Source organism: Brassica rapa, chromosome A01 (assembly GCF_000309985.2).
Source record: "Brassica rapa cultivar Chiifu-401-42 chromosome A01, CAAS_Brap_v3.01, whole genome shotgun sequence".
NCBI lineage: Eukaryota > Viridiplantae > Streptophyta > Magnoliopsida > Brassicales > Brassicaceae > Brassica > Brassica rapa.
In genome coordinates, this window is record NC_024795.2 from 10,736,571 (window position 1) to 10,752,805 (window position 16,235).

General features: G+C 34.8%; 3 protein-coding genes across 3 annotated transcripts; 1 reads left to right on the forward strand and 2 right to left on the reverse strand.

Moving 5' to 3' along the window:
• Positions 1-230: 230 nt before the first annotated feature.
• LOC103869363 (putative glucuronosyltransferase PGSIP7) lies at positions 231-8,810 on the reverse strand. Its single transcript, XM_009147443.3, has 4 exons — positions 6,081-8,810; positions 3,046-3,509; positions 2,819-2,966; positions 231-2,671 (listed from the first exon to the last, which is right to left on the reverse strand). The coding sequence occupies exons 1-4, from the start codon at positions 6,404-6,406 to the stop codon at positions 2,143-2,145; spliced, it is 1,467 nt and encodes a 488-aa protein (XP_009145691.1). The 5' UTR covers positions 6,407-8,810; the 3' UTR covers positions 231-2,142.
• A 300-nt stretch (positions 8,811-9,110) lies between these two features.
• On the forward strand, positions 9,111-11,014 carry LOC103869374 (probable protein phosphatase 2C 55). Its single transcript, XM_018655684.2, has 2 exons — positions 9,111-9,301; positions 9,350-11,014. The coding sequence occupies exon 2, from the start codon at positions 9,425-9,427 to the stop codon at positions 10,826-10,828; it is 1,404 nt and encodes a 467-aa protein (XP_018511200.1). The 5' UTR covers positions 9,111-9,301; positions 9,350-9,424; the 3' UTR covers positions 10,829-11,014.
• A 226-nt stretch (positions 11,015-11,240) lies between these two features.
• On the reverse strand, positions 11,241-15,993 carry LOC103869383 (protein arginine N-methyltransferase 1.6). The gene is made up of 14 exons (XM_009147464.3): positions 14,992-15,993; positions 14,683-14,896; positions 14,477-14,602; positions 14,074-14,238; positions 13,868-13,986; positions 13,682-13,761; positions 13,234-13,496; positions 12,855-13,085; positions 12,645-12,718; positions 12,456-12,549; positions 12,221-12,370; positions 12,040-12,117; positions 11,831-11,927; positions 11,241-11,604 (listed from the first exon to the last, which is right to left on the reverse strand). The coding sequence occupies exons 1-14, from the start codon at positions 15,327-15,329 to the stop codon at positions 11,462-11,464; spliced, it is 2,172 nt and encodes a 723-aa protein (XP_009145712.1). The 5' UTR covers positions 15,330-15,993; the 3' UTR covers positions 11,241-11,461.
• Between the last annotated feature and the right edge of the window lie 242 nt (positions 15,994-16,235).

Here is a 16,235-nt window from a genome sequence, read left to right on the forward strand (position 1 = left end):
AACCGTTTCAAACCGCTCCGAATCTCATAAATTCAAAAGCTGGCTCCAGCTAGCGTTTGCGGTTGCGGGAGGGTAAAAAAATTTCTTTTTTTAAACAATATATACACAAAAGTAAAAATATTTAATAAAAATTTAAAATTGAAATTATGAAAATATTAAAATATATCTATTATATTTTAATTAATATTATAAAATTTTATAATAAAAACAATTTCAATAAATTTTGAAAAATTAAAATTATAACTTTCTAAATATAAATTTTATATTTATTATAATTTTATGATTTTTGATATTTTTATAATTATATTAAATGTAAATATTGTTAATTTATTATTTGACTGTTACCGCATTTGCTAGTTAACCAGTCATAAGTCACCCGCAAACGCACCAATTTTTAACCGTAGTACCAGTCATATAAATCTCTTAACACCGCTAGAAACCGCAACCGTCTGCATCCACAAACTCCCGCAACCGCAACCGCAACCGCATTTGAACCAGTCAGGCCCTTAATGTCATTTGAATTTTTGACCAATTATAAAATACTGCATCTTTTTCTTATTGGTTAAATTAGTTTTATTTAATAATATTTTATGTAACCAAAGCCAATTACATAAAAATTTATATTTTTTTAATATTTGTGCAAAAACCTTAAACACCTCTTAAAATGATATAGATTGAATAATATTTAAGATAAATAAAACTATTTTTAAGATCAACGCCTTTTGTAATTTATATTAAGGTTAAAGTAAATATAAATTACAATGAACTCAATGATACTATTTGTGTAATAAAAAGAAAAAGTCAAAATAAATTGCTTTTTGAAACACATGAACATGGAATACTTGCTCTGTTTTTTGTTTACAGGAGGTTCTATGAGTTTCACACAAATTAAGGCATCTAATAAAATATTTTTTATACCTTTCTCGATCAATTCATTATCATCTCTGGAGACACACATTTCATTTTGAAACAATAATAGTATAAGGGTAAATAAAGTCATATGTCATTATACTTCGTATTGTTTTCTGGGAACGTCAACTATATTGAAACAAAGCAAATAGTCTAAAACGTCATTAAAAAGAAAATGGAGAGAGTATTAAACATTTATAGACTAGTTGAATGAAATGGTAGATAAGTAAAGCTCGTGTTTAAAAAAAAGGTATATAAGTAAAGGTACAATCCATATCTAGATAATGAAATATCTAGTATTTATTTGTCAACAATGAGACATCTAAAGAAACCAAAAAAAAAAATTGAGAAATTTGGCTAAAATGTAGTAAATGGAGTAAATGGGAGACATACATTATCGCTGGCTGTATATAAATTTCTGGAATATCGGTCTACATTCACCTTATTCGTTGCTACTTTTCAAAATTTTAAAAACAAAGGTTATTTTTATTTTTATTTTTTGTAAAAAAGCATATTTTATTTATTCAGTTAGGTTCCTACTTTCTTTGTGGTTGCAGTTTGTGTCGCCAGCTGCATTCGTAGCTTTGTAGTGGTAGTTTTATAACACTAATACAGAACCCTTCATGTTTCTGTCTTGACACTAAAGAAACATAACACCTTTTTTAAAAATCACGTTTCTGCATGTTTACCCTTACCTGACTTTCAGAGTTAAATAATCATTTGTCCACTGACGGTCGACACCATAATAAAGATGAAGAGTTTTGTTTAATGTTTTAGATTTTTAACTTAACTGGAGCAACTTTCTTTTAAAGAAAAGACAGAGGGAAAAGATTTCATTATGTTTTTTTTTGGACAAATGATTTCATTATGTTATCCGAACAAAAACATGAGATGAAAGGTTTTTGGTAAATCGGGTCTCGTTGGCCATGTAAATGTGGGGCATGTGGCATACCCTTTGGCGCTTTAAGCCTTTAAGCTTCTGATGGAGAACAGGAGAAATGTGGTCCTAGTGGGCCGATCATACATAAAATGAACTCAATTTAACAAAAGGTACTTACGTTTTCTTTTTAAATCTTTAGTTCCACTCATGCATTTCCTTTTAATCCCAGTGAAAAGCTAGACAAATGTGAGAGATATATCTTTGATAGGATATTTATTAAATGAAGAAAAAGCCAATGTCATATTTGTTAATATTCTCTAACCTTTATGTACAGAAGCAATCCACCGTATTAATCAATACAATTTGCTGAGACTAGAACTACTCCCGGACTCACCCAACCGCGGAAACAAAACCTCTTTGTCAATCAAAATTTGAAGATGGGATGTGATCTTCACAAAGGAGACCCATAGAAACGGTGCACAGCAGAAGGCATATCCGAAAACCGACAATGCTCTAACAACACCATCAGGATAAGAGGGAAAAGCCATCACAAGGAGCGTCCCGAGAATGCCAAGCCACGGTGTCAAAACATGGAGCACTGGAAGCAAGAAAGCATTGATGGGAATGGAGGAGAGAGCAAAAGAACCGGTCAAGTAGAGTGACCAACCCATGAGCGGGTGGATGGTCTGTGGGATGATGAAGGAGGGTATAATGTATGCTGACAGGATCAAGAGGAGTGCAACCATCTTGAAAGCTGTTAGATTCTTATCAGAACGTCGGTGACATAGCTTTGACATGCTGGAACGCGTTAGACGCGTGACTAGTATGATTCCTAGGTAGAACACTGCTTGGATTAGGACCCAAGGCATCTCCGCTGAGTAACTGCAATGGAAGAGGATTGTTAGAAAGTTATAAACTTAGACGCGGCTCCATAATATATTAAATATAGCCTTTTTTTTAATTTATAACAAAGCGATATGGAGATTATGAAGTTTAGTATGGGTTTCGGTTATGTGCAATTAAATATACCTTATGGTGTAGCGGCGTTGGTGGTGCCATGATAGGCCTAAAGGAAGAACAGGCCATGACCACCAGTACCATGGCTTTAACCAGACTGCTCCAGGGAACGTGATCACACTGTTTGGTCCACACGGTACATTCCATCTGAGTTTAAGGTCTATAATAATATACAAAGATTAGCAAAATGTTCTGAACTTTGGGGTTATTGTAATGGAGAGAGAATAGAGATCACTTACAATAGTAAGAGGCGTCCATTTGATACCCCAAAGGAAGCCTAAAATGTCCGGTGAGCACGGTGCTGCGGTTATTAGGAGGACGAAACAGAGGCTGATTAAGTAAATCAGAGAAGTAACTAACAAGAAAGCCTTGATCAGCTCCATCAGGATTATCTCTTTTTACTTCAAGCTCACGAATCATGTCTCTGAAGACCTCCATTGATGGCTGCAACACAAAGAGGCCAGTGTGGAAGATGCAAGGGTTGATGAAGACAGCACAAAATGAGCCGCATTGAAAGAGCTCGTCGGTGTTCTTGAGGAATAGATTGTCGGCATCGAGCATAACAACACGGTCGTAGTTTGAGAGAGACCAAGCGTAGAGCTTGTTCAGACTAAGTTTGAATCTATTGTCGAAGTTGGTTTGTTTCTTGTATGGATTCTCAAGATTCTCTACTCTCACGACTTTTGCTCCGTCCATTTCTTCCCTACATAAGAGCATATTCATTGTTCAATGGTAACTTGGTAAGATCTCAAGAAGGTATAAAAAAGAAGATAATAAGAAAACTTTTGGACTAAAATGAGAACTCATGACACGTTTTAAGAGATTCTTGTACCATTTGTCAAATTGTAATTAGTTTCATTTTCGTAAAAACAACTGAAATTTATTTAATTACAAAATGCTTTGAAATACAATATTTTATATTTTAGAAATCTCTTTGAGATACTAAGCATTGAGGGTGTTCTAACCCATTAGTGAACTGTATTAATTGAGAATCTATTTCTCAAGAACTGTATTTGTTTTTGTAAACCCTCAAGAATTGTATTAGTTTCTTGTAGTTGACTGTTTTTTAAATATTATGTATTAAGCAAGAAATGTATTTTTAATTAATTTGACACTTTTCCCTTTCCAGAAAAGGGAAACCAACAAAAATGTTTTTATAAAGGACTGAAACTATGAGTTACTAGAATAAGGTGTTTGACAGCCCCCTTTACTTTTTTATAATATCTTTTCTTATCTCTTAAAATTTAAATTATCAACAAATCCACTATTGTTTATGAGTATATCATATAGTTTCTTTCCACTATACCTAATAAGAAACATTAAACTTGCACCTAACCCGTGTAAGTTTTGCATAAGAAATCAAAAGGGTGATACGTATAGGATGCAGTATGGTAGACAAAAAGGGAATTGTCATTACTCCCTCTGTTTAAAAAGTGTCATCCGAAAGATTTTGCAGCATTAAAAATTACTTAAAATTTGTAATTTATCTTATGTTCACACATTAAATATTTTTTCTTTCTAATTAATACACTAATACATTGAGTTTAAAAATAAACATTTATTTAAAATTTTGTATTGAAAACACAAAATGACAGTTCTTTTAAACAAAAATAAAATTCTAAAACGACATTTTTCAAGAAATGGAAGGAGTAAAAGTTAGCTTTCTATATATGTTTGAAGGAAATCATTTAATTATCGCTAAGAGAATTGTATATCAACAATAGGTAGAGCCTAGAGATAAAACGAATAAAATCCCCTATATATTATTTGAGAAGCATTATAATTTCTTTTTGTAGCCACGTGTCATCACTAGGATGATTCTTAGAATCATTAGAGAAATATGTTGGTCCATTTAATTATATAATAAGTTTTTTATGATACTAACAATAAATTCATTATTAATGTACTTTATTATTTCCTTAAATAAAATTTACAGAATTACCTATGTGACTAAAGTATATATGGCAATTAATGATTTTGAATAATAAAGATTTGATAAAAATATTAGTGTATCTTCTATCATATTTATTTAATTTAAAAATATTAAATAAATTAAACAACCACAATAACCATATAATAAAAATTTAGATTTTTCTGTATATGTTATATTTTGAATTTTTAAAAAAGACTATAAATTACTAAAACTGTTAAAAGCCTCACATTCAAATTTTGTGATCCATGGTTTAAAATTTTTGTTATGAAAAAATACAAATGATTACAAAATTATATAAACAAAAAGTCTAATTTAATTAATTATTTTACTATATAATTATATTTTTTGTTTATATAATTTTGTAATCATTTATATTTTTTCATAACAAAAATTTTAAACCATTTGTATTTTTTCATAATTTTTCATTTGTATTTATGTATTTTATATGGTTTATAGTTTAATTTAAAACAATATATACATAAATATTTTAGTTTCAAAATTTACTTTGAACAATTTTTTTGATAAAAGTCTTGAACGAATATTGACAACTTATTTTTAAAAAATATAAATTACTAAAACTATTAATCCCACAATAAAAATTTTGTTATCAGTAATTTAATTTTTTTTTAATAATACAAATGATCAAAAAAAATATGAGTAGAAATCATCATTTAAAAGAAATTAATATTAAAAATATATTAAAATATACTATATATGTTAGTATCATTTAAATTTAATTACATATCCTATCAAATATAAAAAAATATTTTTTGGATCAATAAAATTGGTTTATATGTTCACTCCAATGTAATTATATATCTAACCGATTTTTAATTATTCAATATATATTTATTATTTCATAATATGTAAAAATATTTAATACATAAAATAATTTTTATATATAATATTCATTCTGCGCAAGGCGCGGATCTTAACCTAGTAGACAAGAAAGCTTAAAAAGGTCGTGGAAACACGTATGCTATTAAGACTGTCTTGTTCGGATATTTTCAGTTTTGTTTTATGTTTTCAAAAGAGACAAGCCGTCCTAAGCATAATCTTAATTGTTATTATGCTGTCTTTGTTGCTTCTAAGCTAAAAATACTTATAATTACTAATTTTTGAAAATATTTGAATTGTTTTCAGGCTGTTACCCGCACTACTGCTCTTCCATGTTCTCCTCTATTTAGATATTAAAAATTTGACTTTTCACATTTTTGTTATTTATACAAGGTTGGGAATTTTATGATATTACTTGATTAAAAGTAAAAAAAAATGTTTTAAACCAATTAAAACGGAATTGTTTCGGGGGTGAAAAGAATAAGAAGATGAGAAGACACTTACAGGTTGTGAATCCAGTTGAGTGGAACGTCGAGGGAGGCGATTACGACGATATCAGCGTTAACATGGTGACCTTTGAGTGATCTGATCAAGACACGTGTCGCAACGTAGAACTCGTAGTCCCTTGGAGTTCCCATGTACATCATCGTCGCATATGCGTTCTTGTGCTCCGGCCCCCGCGTCTGTAAACCTCGCTCCATCACCATGGTCATCGCGTTTGCGTTTTCAGCTTCAAGCGGCTGAAACAGCTGATCGCGATACCCTGACGTCTCGATGATCAAAAGAGACAGAACCCAACACGAGAACACCATAGCTCTCTGCAAATTCATGCTTAGTACTCTCTATACACCAGCCAAGAAGGAAGAAACTAACAACTTTGAGAACTGTGTGTTTGTGGGGATTTTCACCTTTAAGGGTTTGGGTTTTGTTTCTCTCTTTTTGAGAGATACTTACGTCACTCATATACATATAAAGGGTAAGCAATTATATACAAACACATGTACTAGTTAGGCTTAGGCATATTTCCCGGATCCGAAGATCTGAACCGATATCCATCCGAAAAATCGGGTTTCACATCGGACTCGGATATAGAGAAATACCCGACTAGATATGATTTTTTTTAAGCTTCGGGTACCGGATCGGATTGGGTATTATTACCCAGTATCCGAACAAGTATCCGATTGTATCTGATATACTTATGCAATTACGTAAATTCGGCCTCAACTGTTTTCTCATATAAGATATTTTGATGTTTCTTAATCATTTTTTACAACTCTTGTTTTAATGCATCTTTTTGAGCAACTTTCTTATGCATCTTTTTGTTAGTTTCAATGTTTCATTATAAAACTTTCATCTCTATTTTATGTTTCTTTGCTTGTTTGGAATGTTGGATTATCCTATATTTAAAATGTTGGATTTCTTGTTTGTTTGAAGTTTGCTTAAACTTTTGTTTTATTTGGTTTTAAATCTTTTGTATTTATCTTATTTTATAATGTGTTTGGGTTTATAGTAATTTAGGATAGGATGTTGATATTTTCGATTATGATAAGATAAAATATGTCAATCCGAACCAAAACCAAAAAAATGCCGGTTCATTTGGATATATCCAAAAATATTTGGATCTGACAAGTACCGAATTGAACCTGATCCAAAATTCTTAATTACCAGATCAGTTTTCATTTTTTCATATCCAAAAGATATGCTACTTGAAATTTCCGACCCAAACTCGGTATACGAATGTCCATGTCTAGTAGGCTAGTACTAATAAAATAGGAGGAGGTTTAGAGTAGACTACGAAGGCGTTAAAGTTATTATAGTTGTGAGCAAGATTTCTTATATAGAAAAGTTTCTTTTTCTTCCAGAATTGTAAAATTGCCTATTTAAGAAATTAAATATTTGGAAAAATTTTAACCAAAAGTGGTGGATTTTGGTTGTTATAACCGAATAAATTACTGGTAGTTGAACCCAAAATTTTAATGGACACTGAGAATTTCTGATACATGCATTGGCTGTAAAATTTCATTTTCACATTTAGCTTAATAGTACATGGAGTTTTTTTTCTAAATACACGTTGCATTTAATCAGAAATTTAGCAAAGGAACAATCAGTCCATCTTTAGAGAACCCATCTAATAGAACTTAAATATCGTAGTCCAATATAGTAAGTAGCCCAAGACACGAAATTGCATCGTAAAATTTTTCCCATCAAATTGCATCCTAATTTTAACAGTAGAGAAGAAAAAACATATTACTGTTAATATATGGCGAATTCGTAGGAATTCCAACTCTTTGTGGACGAAGGAAAGAAATTTTGGCTACGAATGATTAGAAAAAAAATATAGTAGCAAACCAATTTTTAATAACTTTTAAAATATAAAAGCAATTAAAATAAAGGAAACCTAATTTTACTGAGAATTTTAATTGCTGAGAATTATGGGAAGAAACACACTGCTCTAATTATAGTAATCATAATCTAAGAATTTTTTTTTAATATTATCCTAATGTAACAATTATTAGACGTATGGACCATCCAAGTGTATAGTCTAAAGTAGTGAAAGATATGCTGATACGAAAATCAACAAAGAGAACACAATTAAGCCGATTAGGACTTCAAGCCCTTGCAGCTACATATGTTCCAGGCTTTTAAGATGAATTTTTTTATTTACAAACTAATTCTTAACTTTAACTTATTGTTATTTTATACTTAAATAAATTATAAGTGTTGATGTCATCCAATTAATTTCAAAGTTTGTATTATTATTCTTTTCTTATTAGATGTTAATAACATAGAACATGAAAATATTAATTTTTAAAAATTCTAAGTTTGTTTTAGAAGAATTTAGAATAAAATAAGTTCCTTTTTCGTTCTTAAATACTTTTGTTAATCACTTAGGAGATATATATACATATTCTTCATAAAATCTAATATTCTTTATTTATTTATTTATGTCATGTGTAATAATTATATCATATAATAATTTTTAAATTATAATAAACAGTGATTGTTTCAAATTATTGTTAAAATAAAATATTTGGGTAAAATTAGTGAATTTGAAAAAGATTAAGGTAGTATTTATAATTGATTATAAAGTGATAATATAATAGATTTAGTATATTTCTTTTTAAAGAAAAAATGAATTAAACCATTGGAAAACATGTTTAACTGCTCGGCTGACTTGAAAAAATGAATTAAACCATTGGAAAAAATGAATTAAACCATTGGAAATCATTTGAAAAAACAATTTAAAAATAAAATAAAATTAACCATTAGAGATGCTATTTACCATAGAACACATACTCGTTGACTTGCTCGGCTTCTTGCTCGGCTCGTTTTGGTTTTTATCGTTTTGTGAATTCGGGTTGATTGGTACTCTAATGGGCTTTACTAGGCCTAGTAATCAATATGGATCTCCACATCTCGATTCTAGGGTATTAGAACACAAAATATATACGGCTGAGATATCGCGAAACAAAAGATCCAACGGCTAATAATAATTGACATCCAATAAGATGTGAGACGAACAATCTATCCACAGAAAAATTTAGACAATCCCTAATTTGACAAATTTGTTATTTGCCTCTGACCTCCTCCTCCACCAGCTCTTTGTGTCTTCTTTCCTTTCCCTGAAGATCAGATTGGCTAGGGTTTTATCCCTTTCCCAAAATCAAAACTCTCGATTCTAGCCAATTTGTGCGAGTAATTGACCTCATCGTTTCGTCCTTTTGGTGAGTAACGAATCCGTCTACGTTTCTGGGGTTTTTGTTTGTTTGCAGTGATGCTTGGGGTGAGATATGATCCTCTCCATCTCTGGTGATTACTACTGGTTTCTATATAATCCTTAAACAAGAATGTTACCCGTGAGAGAAGGTCTTCAGAAACAGGTTAAGATTCTGATTGGATTAGGGTTTGGGGGTTACCGGGGTTTCCACTCTAGATTCGCTAGCCCTAACGGCTTTCTCGAGCCCGCGAGCTCCGATTTGCTTCTGAGCAACGAAAGGAGGAACCTTTCTGTCCTCGGCGCTCTCTCTCGAACTTTCTCCGTTCCTTCTGTCTCCGGTCCGGCGTTTCAGGTCTGTGGCTATCACATTGATCTTTTGCTCTCGGACGCGAGTTTGAGGTCGGTGGGTGAATCAATGGCGAGTCTTGGTGGTTCAAAGTCCTTGTTTTTAGATCCCTTGGTTTCTGGTGTGACGGTGTGTGGAGATGGTCATAGCCGTGGAAGAGTCAGTATGAGACTCAGAGGAAGAGACCACGGGGATAATAACAACTCTACGGTCTACGGCTACTTTGCTTACCGAGCTGCTAAGAAATGGATTGCTTTCAATCCTAAAACTGGAGGGTTAGGGTTTAGAGGCTTGCACAGCTCACTGTTGAGCCGCTTTTCAGCTGGGAATGCGCCTGATGTCTCGTTTGATAGCTCTCCCGCCGAGGAGCAGGTTAAAGGTTCTTCTTCGGATTCTGTAGCGGATAAGCTTTGTGTTAAGCCGTTGAAGCTCGTCTCCGGGTCTTGCTACCTACCGCATCCTGATAAAGAGGCGACGGGAGGAGAGGATGCTCACTTTATCTGCGCAGAGGAGCAAGCGTTGGGTGTTGCAGATGGTGTGGGAGGTTGGGCGGAGCTTGGTATCGATGCGGGTTACTACTCTCGTGAGCTTATGTCTAACTCTGTGAACGCAATCCAAGACGAGCCTAAAGGATCGATTGATCCTGCAAGAGTATTGGAGAAGGCTCATACTAGTACAAAGTCGCAAGGGTCTTCAACGGCTTGCATCATAGCGTTGACGGACCAGGGACTTAACGCGATCAACCTAGGGGACAGCGGGTTCATGGTGGTCCGTGAAGGGCATACCGTTTTCCGCTCCCCCGTTCAACAGCATGACTTCAACTTCACGTATCAGCTGGAGAGTGGGAGTAACGGCGATTTGCCAAGCTCGGGTCAGGTGTTCACGGTTGCTGTAGCTCCTGGAGACGTGATAATAGCTGGAACAGACGGATTATTCGACAATTTGTACAACAACGAGATCACAGCCATAGTGGTTCAAGCGGTGAGAGCCGGAACAGATCCTCAGGTGACAGCACAGAAGATTGCAGCTTTGGCGAGGCAAAGAGCGCAGGACAAGAACAGACAGACTCCATTCTCTACGGCAGCGCAAGATGCTGGATTCAGATACTATGGAGGTAAGCTTGATGACATTACAGTTGTAGTCTCTTATGTGGCGGCTTCGAAAGAAGTAGGGAAAACATTGAAATGAAGATACAAATACAGATGTTGTGTGATGTGTTGAGTTTCTTAAGGTTTGTGTTTTGCAGAGAGACCTCTCTTGTTTTTGTTTGGTGGCTTGTGAGCAAGCCGGATCAACTGATTATATTTGATTTTTTTGATATATGTGTTGTATATGTAAATAAAAGGAGAAAGAGAACTTGTGTTGGATTATGAATAGCGCGTTAGCCGTAATTGATTCACACACCCACTGGACTCGCAAAATCTACTAACACGCCCACAATATAAGTCTCTGGTGGAGTTTCTCTGTCACATAATTCACTTTCTTTTATCTTTTTACTTTGACTACATATCTTAACTACATAGTCACTCAAAGTTTCACTTTCTTTGTTGATCAAGATTCTCATTCTACTCTACATTTAGCATTGAAGTGCATCATTTTTAGCTGTCAAAGCAATGAGTGCATGACTTAGTCATTTGAGGAACCATTACTGTACATCACCAGCATCAAGTTTACTTAAGTTTCTACTTTCTAATAAGGCTTAGGCCTCGTTGACCAGTAAAAAAAAACAATTAGGTCCCAACTCTCAAGTCATTTGGCTGTGAGAAAAACTGACTCGTACACAGATTTAGATATAAAGTGAAAATGGTTTGACGAAAACAGTCAACAGAGAGTATGTGTGATGATAAGCTCCCCGTTAGAAGAAGGATCTAAAGAAGCTTTGATCCCTATGGATGATAGACCTTCCACTCCCACTGTGACTGGCTTTCCTAGTAGCTTCACTCCTTGCTTCCAATATCTTTCATCTGCACGATAGATAATGTGATAAAAAAGGATTGCAACAAAACCTATAAATATATTCGCCTCCTGAAACTAACATGTTAGATAACCCTATTCTACCCCTCCTGAAAGTACAATCCATCCATCAACAACAGCCTTAAGTCGTCAAATTAAATCCAAATTACATGTTAGTAACCACAGGCATTATTTCGAACCGCTTTATGAGTACAGTGAGAGTTATGAGTTTCATACCCGGTCCTGTTGAGATCACGATTGAGTTTTCTTTGTCCATCACCCAATCCATCCACAATGCAATTCCATGGCATACACCGGGTTTGGTAAACTCAATCTGTTTGCAGAGAAAATGCATTCATCAGAGTTGTTTGTACTAATGATGCATGCCTCTGCAAACTGTCTGCATGTACGTAATATATACGTTCTGAATTCTCCAACGAACATACCTGGACTTCCCCAGAACATGGACCTGCGATGGGCTTGGAGAAATCAAACTCCATAACTGTGAATTCCTTGCTAAGTTTCTGCAGATTTTCCAAGAACAGGAACAATCTTAACGTTAACCCAACGCTTGTTTAGTACACAATTTTAAGAACTTATGTTCAAAAAAAAAGAACTTTTGTTTACCTTTGTCTCTCCACATTGCCAGACAAAAAAGGGCAAACAAGGACTGTCTTTACCAGAAGGTAGATCACCACATCCCCCTAAAGTTGTATTCACCAGTGCATGGTCAAACCCTTCTACACTCCCAAGGCAACAACGGCTCTTCCAAAGATCCTGCACCATAAGCCAGTTAATGAATAATATATAAGCAAACGCGTCTCTGTTTTAGAATTGGTAAGAAATGATAAAGACTACTTACAGGAAGATACATTGCGCAACCTCTCAAAACTCCTTTATACGGCATCACCACTGCATCTTTTGACAGGACAGAATCCAGTAGAGTTCTGTCTTTCCTTCACGCATACCAGAAAGCAAATCAGCCAACCGTTAGCAAAACTTTATAGCGTCTTTTTCAAAGCTAAGCGATCAATCCAATAGCAACAATTACCAGAATCTGAGATTCTGCCAGGGAAGCCCGCTTTCAAGTCCGTAGTAGTATGGCTCTCCAATCAGTAGATCAATCTGTTGATAAAACATAGGGACACACAACCAAATGGAACCAAAAAATCACTCCGTTTATTGACTAAGCACAATGAATAAACTAAGGGACATCACTTTTCAAGAAGCCATAATTTAACTATGAGTTGTGATTCTTTACCTTGCTTGGATACGCTTCCATCAACTTTGCCTTCCCTTCTCTGAAATATTTAAAACGATCTTTTGAAAACCCATTCGAATCAGCAATGGCTTCCAGATATCTGGCAGCATTCTCTTGCAGCCCCGGTGACAATGATATTACCCGTGATCCGTTGGAGATATGTAGAGCCATAAGTGGTAAGAGAATACTATCATCAATGACGAGACATTGTGCATCAGATAATCCCTGAAACTGCAAAATAGGTGAAGAAACATTAAAGTGTGAACCAGAATATATGAGAAAAAAATAGCATAACTATACGAATAATGTTCCTTATGCAATTTTTCAGAGCACACTTTTTGTTGTTAACGTAAGACAGATATAGAAGTTTAGAGCATACAGCATTTCGTGTGGCCTCAAATATGGATTGCCTATATACGCTGTCGCCATATATTGCAACTCTTTCGGGTGGAAATGTGAGTTGCAGTTCTCCAGTGCTAAAAGAAGAGTGTGTAATCTCATGTGCCTTCTTCAGATTGTACAAGATGTTAGTACAAGTATGAGCAGCATGCAAATGAACCTTTTCGCCTTTGGATATGGATACGCCTGCTCCTGGAGTAAACCAAACACACTGTTTCCAATGATCACACCAGTCCCTAGCACCTGTATTATTATGGATAAAAGAAACGAAAACTCGTCAAATGAGATCAGTGGGCAAATACGGCATGGATCCCAACGGAGCTAAATGTGGTGCGAGGGTCTGTAGAGAAAAGGGATTCCACTACAACCACATAAGTGCGTGAGAATTGAGGTGAATCAAATGATTTCCACACGAAGGTGTGACTCACCTATCTCAGAATTTGACTCTATCCATCTGGGAGCGGTAGAGTAGAAGATTGTTCCTTCACTGTCAAGCTGAAGCACCCACCTGAATGGAGAAAATAAAAGATTCCTCATATCATATTGGGGGAAACAGACCAGATCTTGAGCCGTTTACCTAGGCCTTTAGGTGGACGGTAATGAACATATATTACCATGAAATAATGGCATGAACACTACCCTCGGTTATAGCTTCTATGTGCACATCAAGCTCTCCATTACTTTCAGGCCGTTTCCAAAAGTCAAATTCAAATACTTTGATGGGCTCTGACAACTGGATGAATATATATAAACTGAGTCTATGTGTATAAACACCAAATCTTATAGCAAAACTGTAGAGGAAGGTTAGCGATATCAATACCAGTTTGATCTCTTTCTCAATAGCATCGACATGCATGCTATATTGCTGTGATTTGATGCCAAAGAGACTCTCTAAGACAGGAGGAACTAAACGAACACCATCAGACATTCTAGCCTCATTACTTTGTAGATCGTGCATGTTACATAAGAATGTGCTTTCTACAAGCTTGACATTTCAAAGAAATAGCAAAGGAAAACAACGTGAGAAGGTATTCAATCAAAATCAAGATAAACTAGTGTTCTTAAAAATCGGTCTAGTCTGAGCAAAACGATTTTTTCAAACGGACTTATTAAAAAAATCGTTCTAGGCATTCAAAAATTAGGTATAGGCGGCACCTAACCACCTAGCTATTTCTTGAACATTGAGATAAAAAAAATAAAGACAAACCACGCAAGCAACGAACCTGACAATAGGTAGTAGCTCGGTACGGCACAGTTTTGGAATTATCAACAAGCAACATGTCATGAGCATGTTGTAAACTTGGGATTAGACCTTCACCAAGTAACTCAGAGTCCAATATTTCGCTTACCTAAGCAACAAGTAGCCATTTATAATCAACATTTCCTCTAAAATTCCCTAAAAATTATGTACATTTGTATCTATACTCACAAGAACATCAGCGCGTGAAGCAATGTCAGACCCAACTTCCAGTTCATCTGAACGTTTATTGATGAGGTTAATGTTCTTGGTCATCCCGTTCTTATGCATAACCTTTCTCATAAGCTTCACCATAGGGAGGTACGACTCACACGCCGTCACACAAGACTCTTCTTTATCTCCCATTGCTCTCGCAGCCATCATCGATAGCAATCCAGTTCCAGCACTATAACACACACGCACATTCTCCGTGTCAGTTAATTACTCATTAGGGACCAAAATCGAATTCAAATTGAGTTGTGGTAATGAGGAGAAACCAACCCAATGTCGAGGACGTGGCATGGTTCGGTGATGGTTTTCTCGATTGCAAGACGGTAAGCTCGGTTGCGGCGAGTGTCATTGAGCATGTCTAGATACGACGTCGTGGCGAGGAGGCCGTCAGTGGAAGTTACTGGAGCTCCGGCTTCGTCATTCTCGTCGATGATAATCCACTCAGAAGTGCCGGTGAGAGGGTCTTGTCTGAGCTGGAAGACGCGTTGACTTGACTGAGAGGTCATGGTGCGAGCAGCGACGACGGAGCTTAGGCGAGTCAGTGGGGGACAACGGAAGGAGAGAAAGGGAATAAAGGTTTTGGGAAGAAGAGACAGTTGCGGCGACATAGACGGAGTGTAAATGTTTAAGCCGCCGTGATGACTAGTGAGAAGAGATTCCGCATTCTATTTTATGTTTTTGTTTCATTTAGACCCCCCATAATATTCATTTTATTGCACATTAACTCCAGAGGTTTTAAAAGGAGAGTTTTACCACCAGATCAACATGTAACGAAATTTAGATGTCAAAGTCAAACTGATAGTAGACTAGTTGTAAATGTTACATGATGGTAGTAACTCAAACCATGCCGTCATGTTTGACGATGAAATTTTGGAACATTTTATTGAAAACCAAACCGGAGTCTTATGTTTTTTTTTAGTAATCATGAGTGATTTAATTTATAAGATATTTGGATTGGACAAGAGGAAAAATGCAGAAATGTATGGTTTGTACTAATAAATATGAATAATATAGATAAGAGTGAAAGTAATGGTTGAATCAGTTGAGATAGTATGGTTAGTGTTATAGTTAGACAAGTTAAAGAAAATTTATGGTTTATCACATGAACAAAGTGTGACATATGGAGATAGTGTGTAGAATTATAATTAATGTTTTTAAAAGTATGTATGAGGGTAATTAATTATATTCTGAATTGCTTATGGAGACTGGTTACATACTTGCATAGTATTAATATGTTTTTTCTTAACTTAGATAGTAGTAATATGTTGAATTCTCAAATCATAATTTTTCGTAAAGTCACTATTAAAACTTTTTTTTCATGCAAAAATGTTGTAGCTAATTTAGTCAAAAATGTCACTATTCTCTCCTAAGATGAATCTATTTTTTAAAAAGTTACAATATCTCATGTGCGTTGTCAAAGAACAAAATATACAAAATGCGTATGTTTTTTTCAAATCTGGCACAGAAATATTAAGACTAGTACACCAAATTGTAATAAACAGGAATAAGGGGGT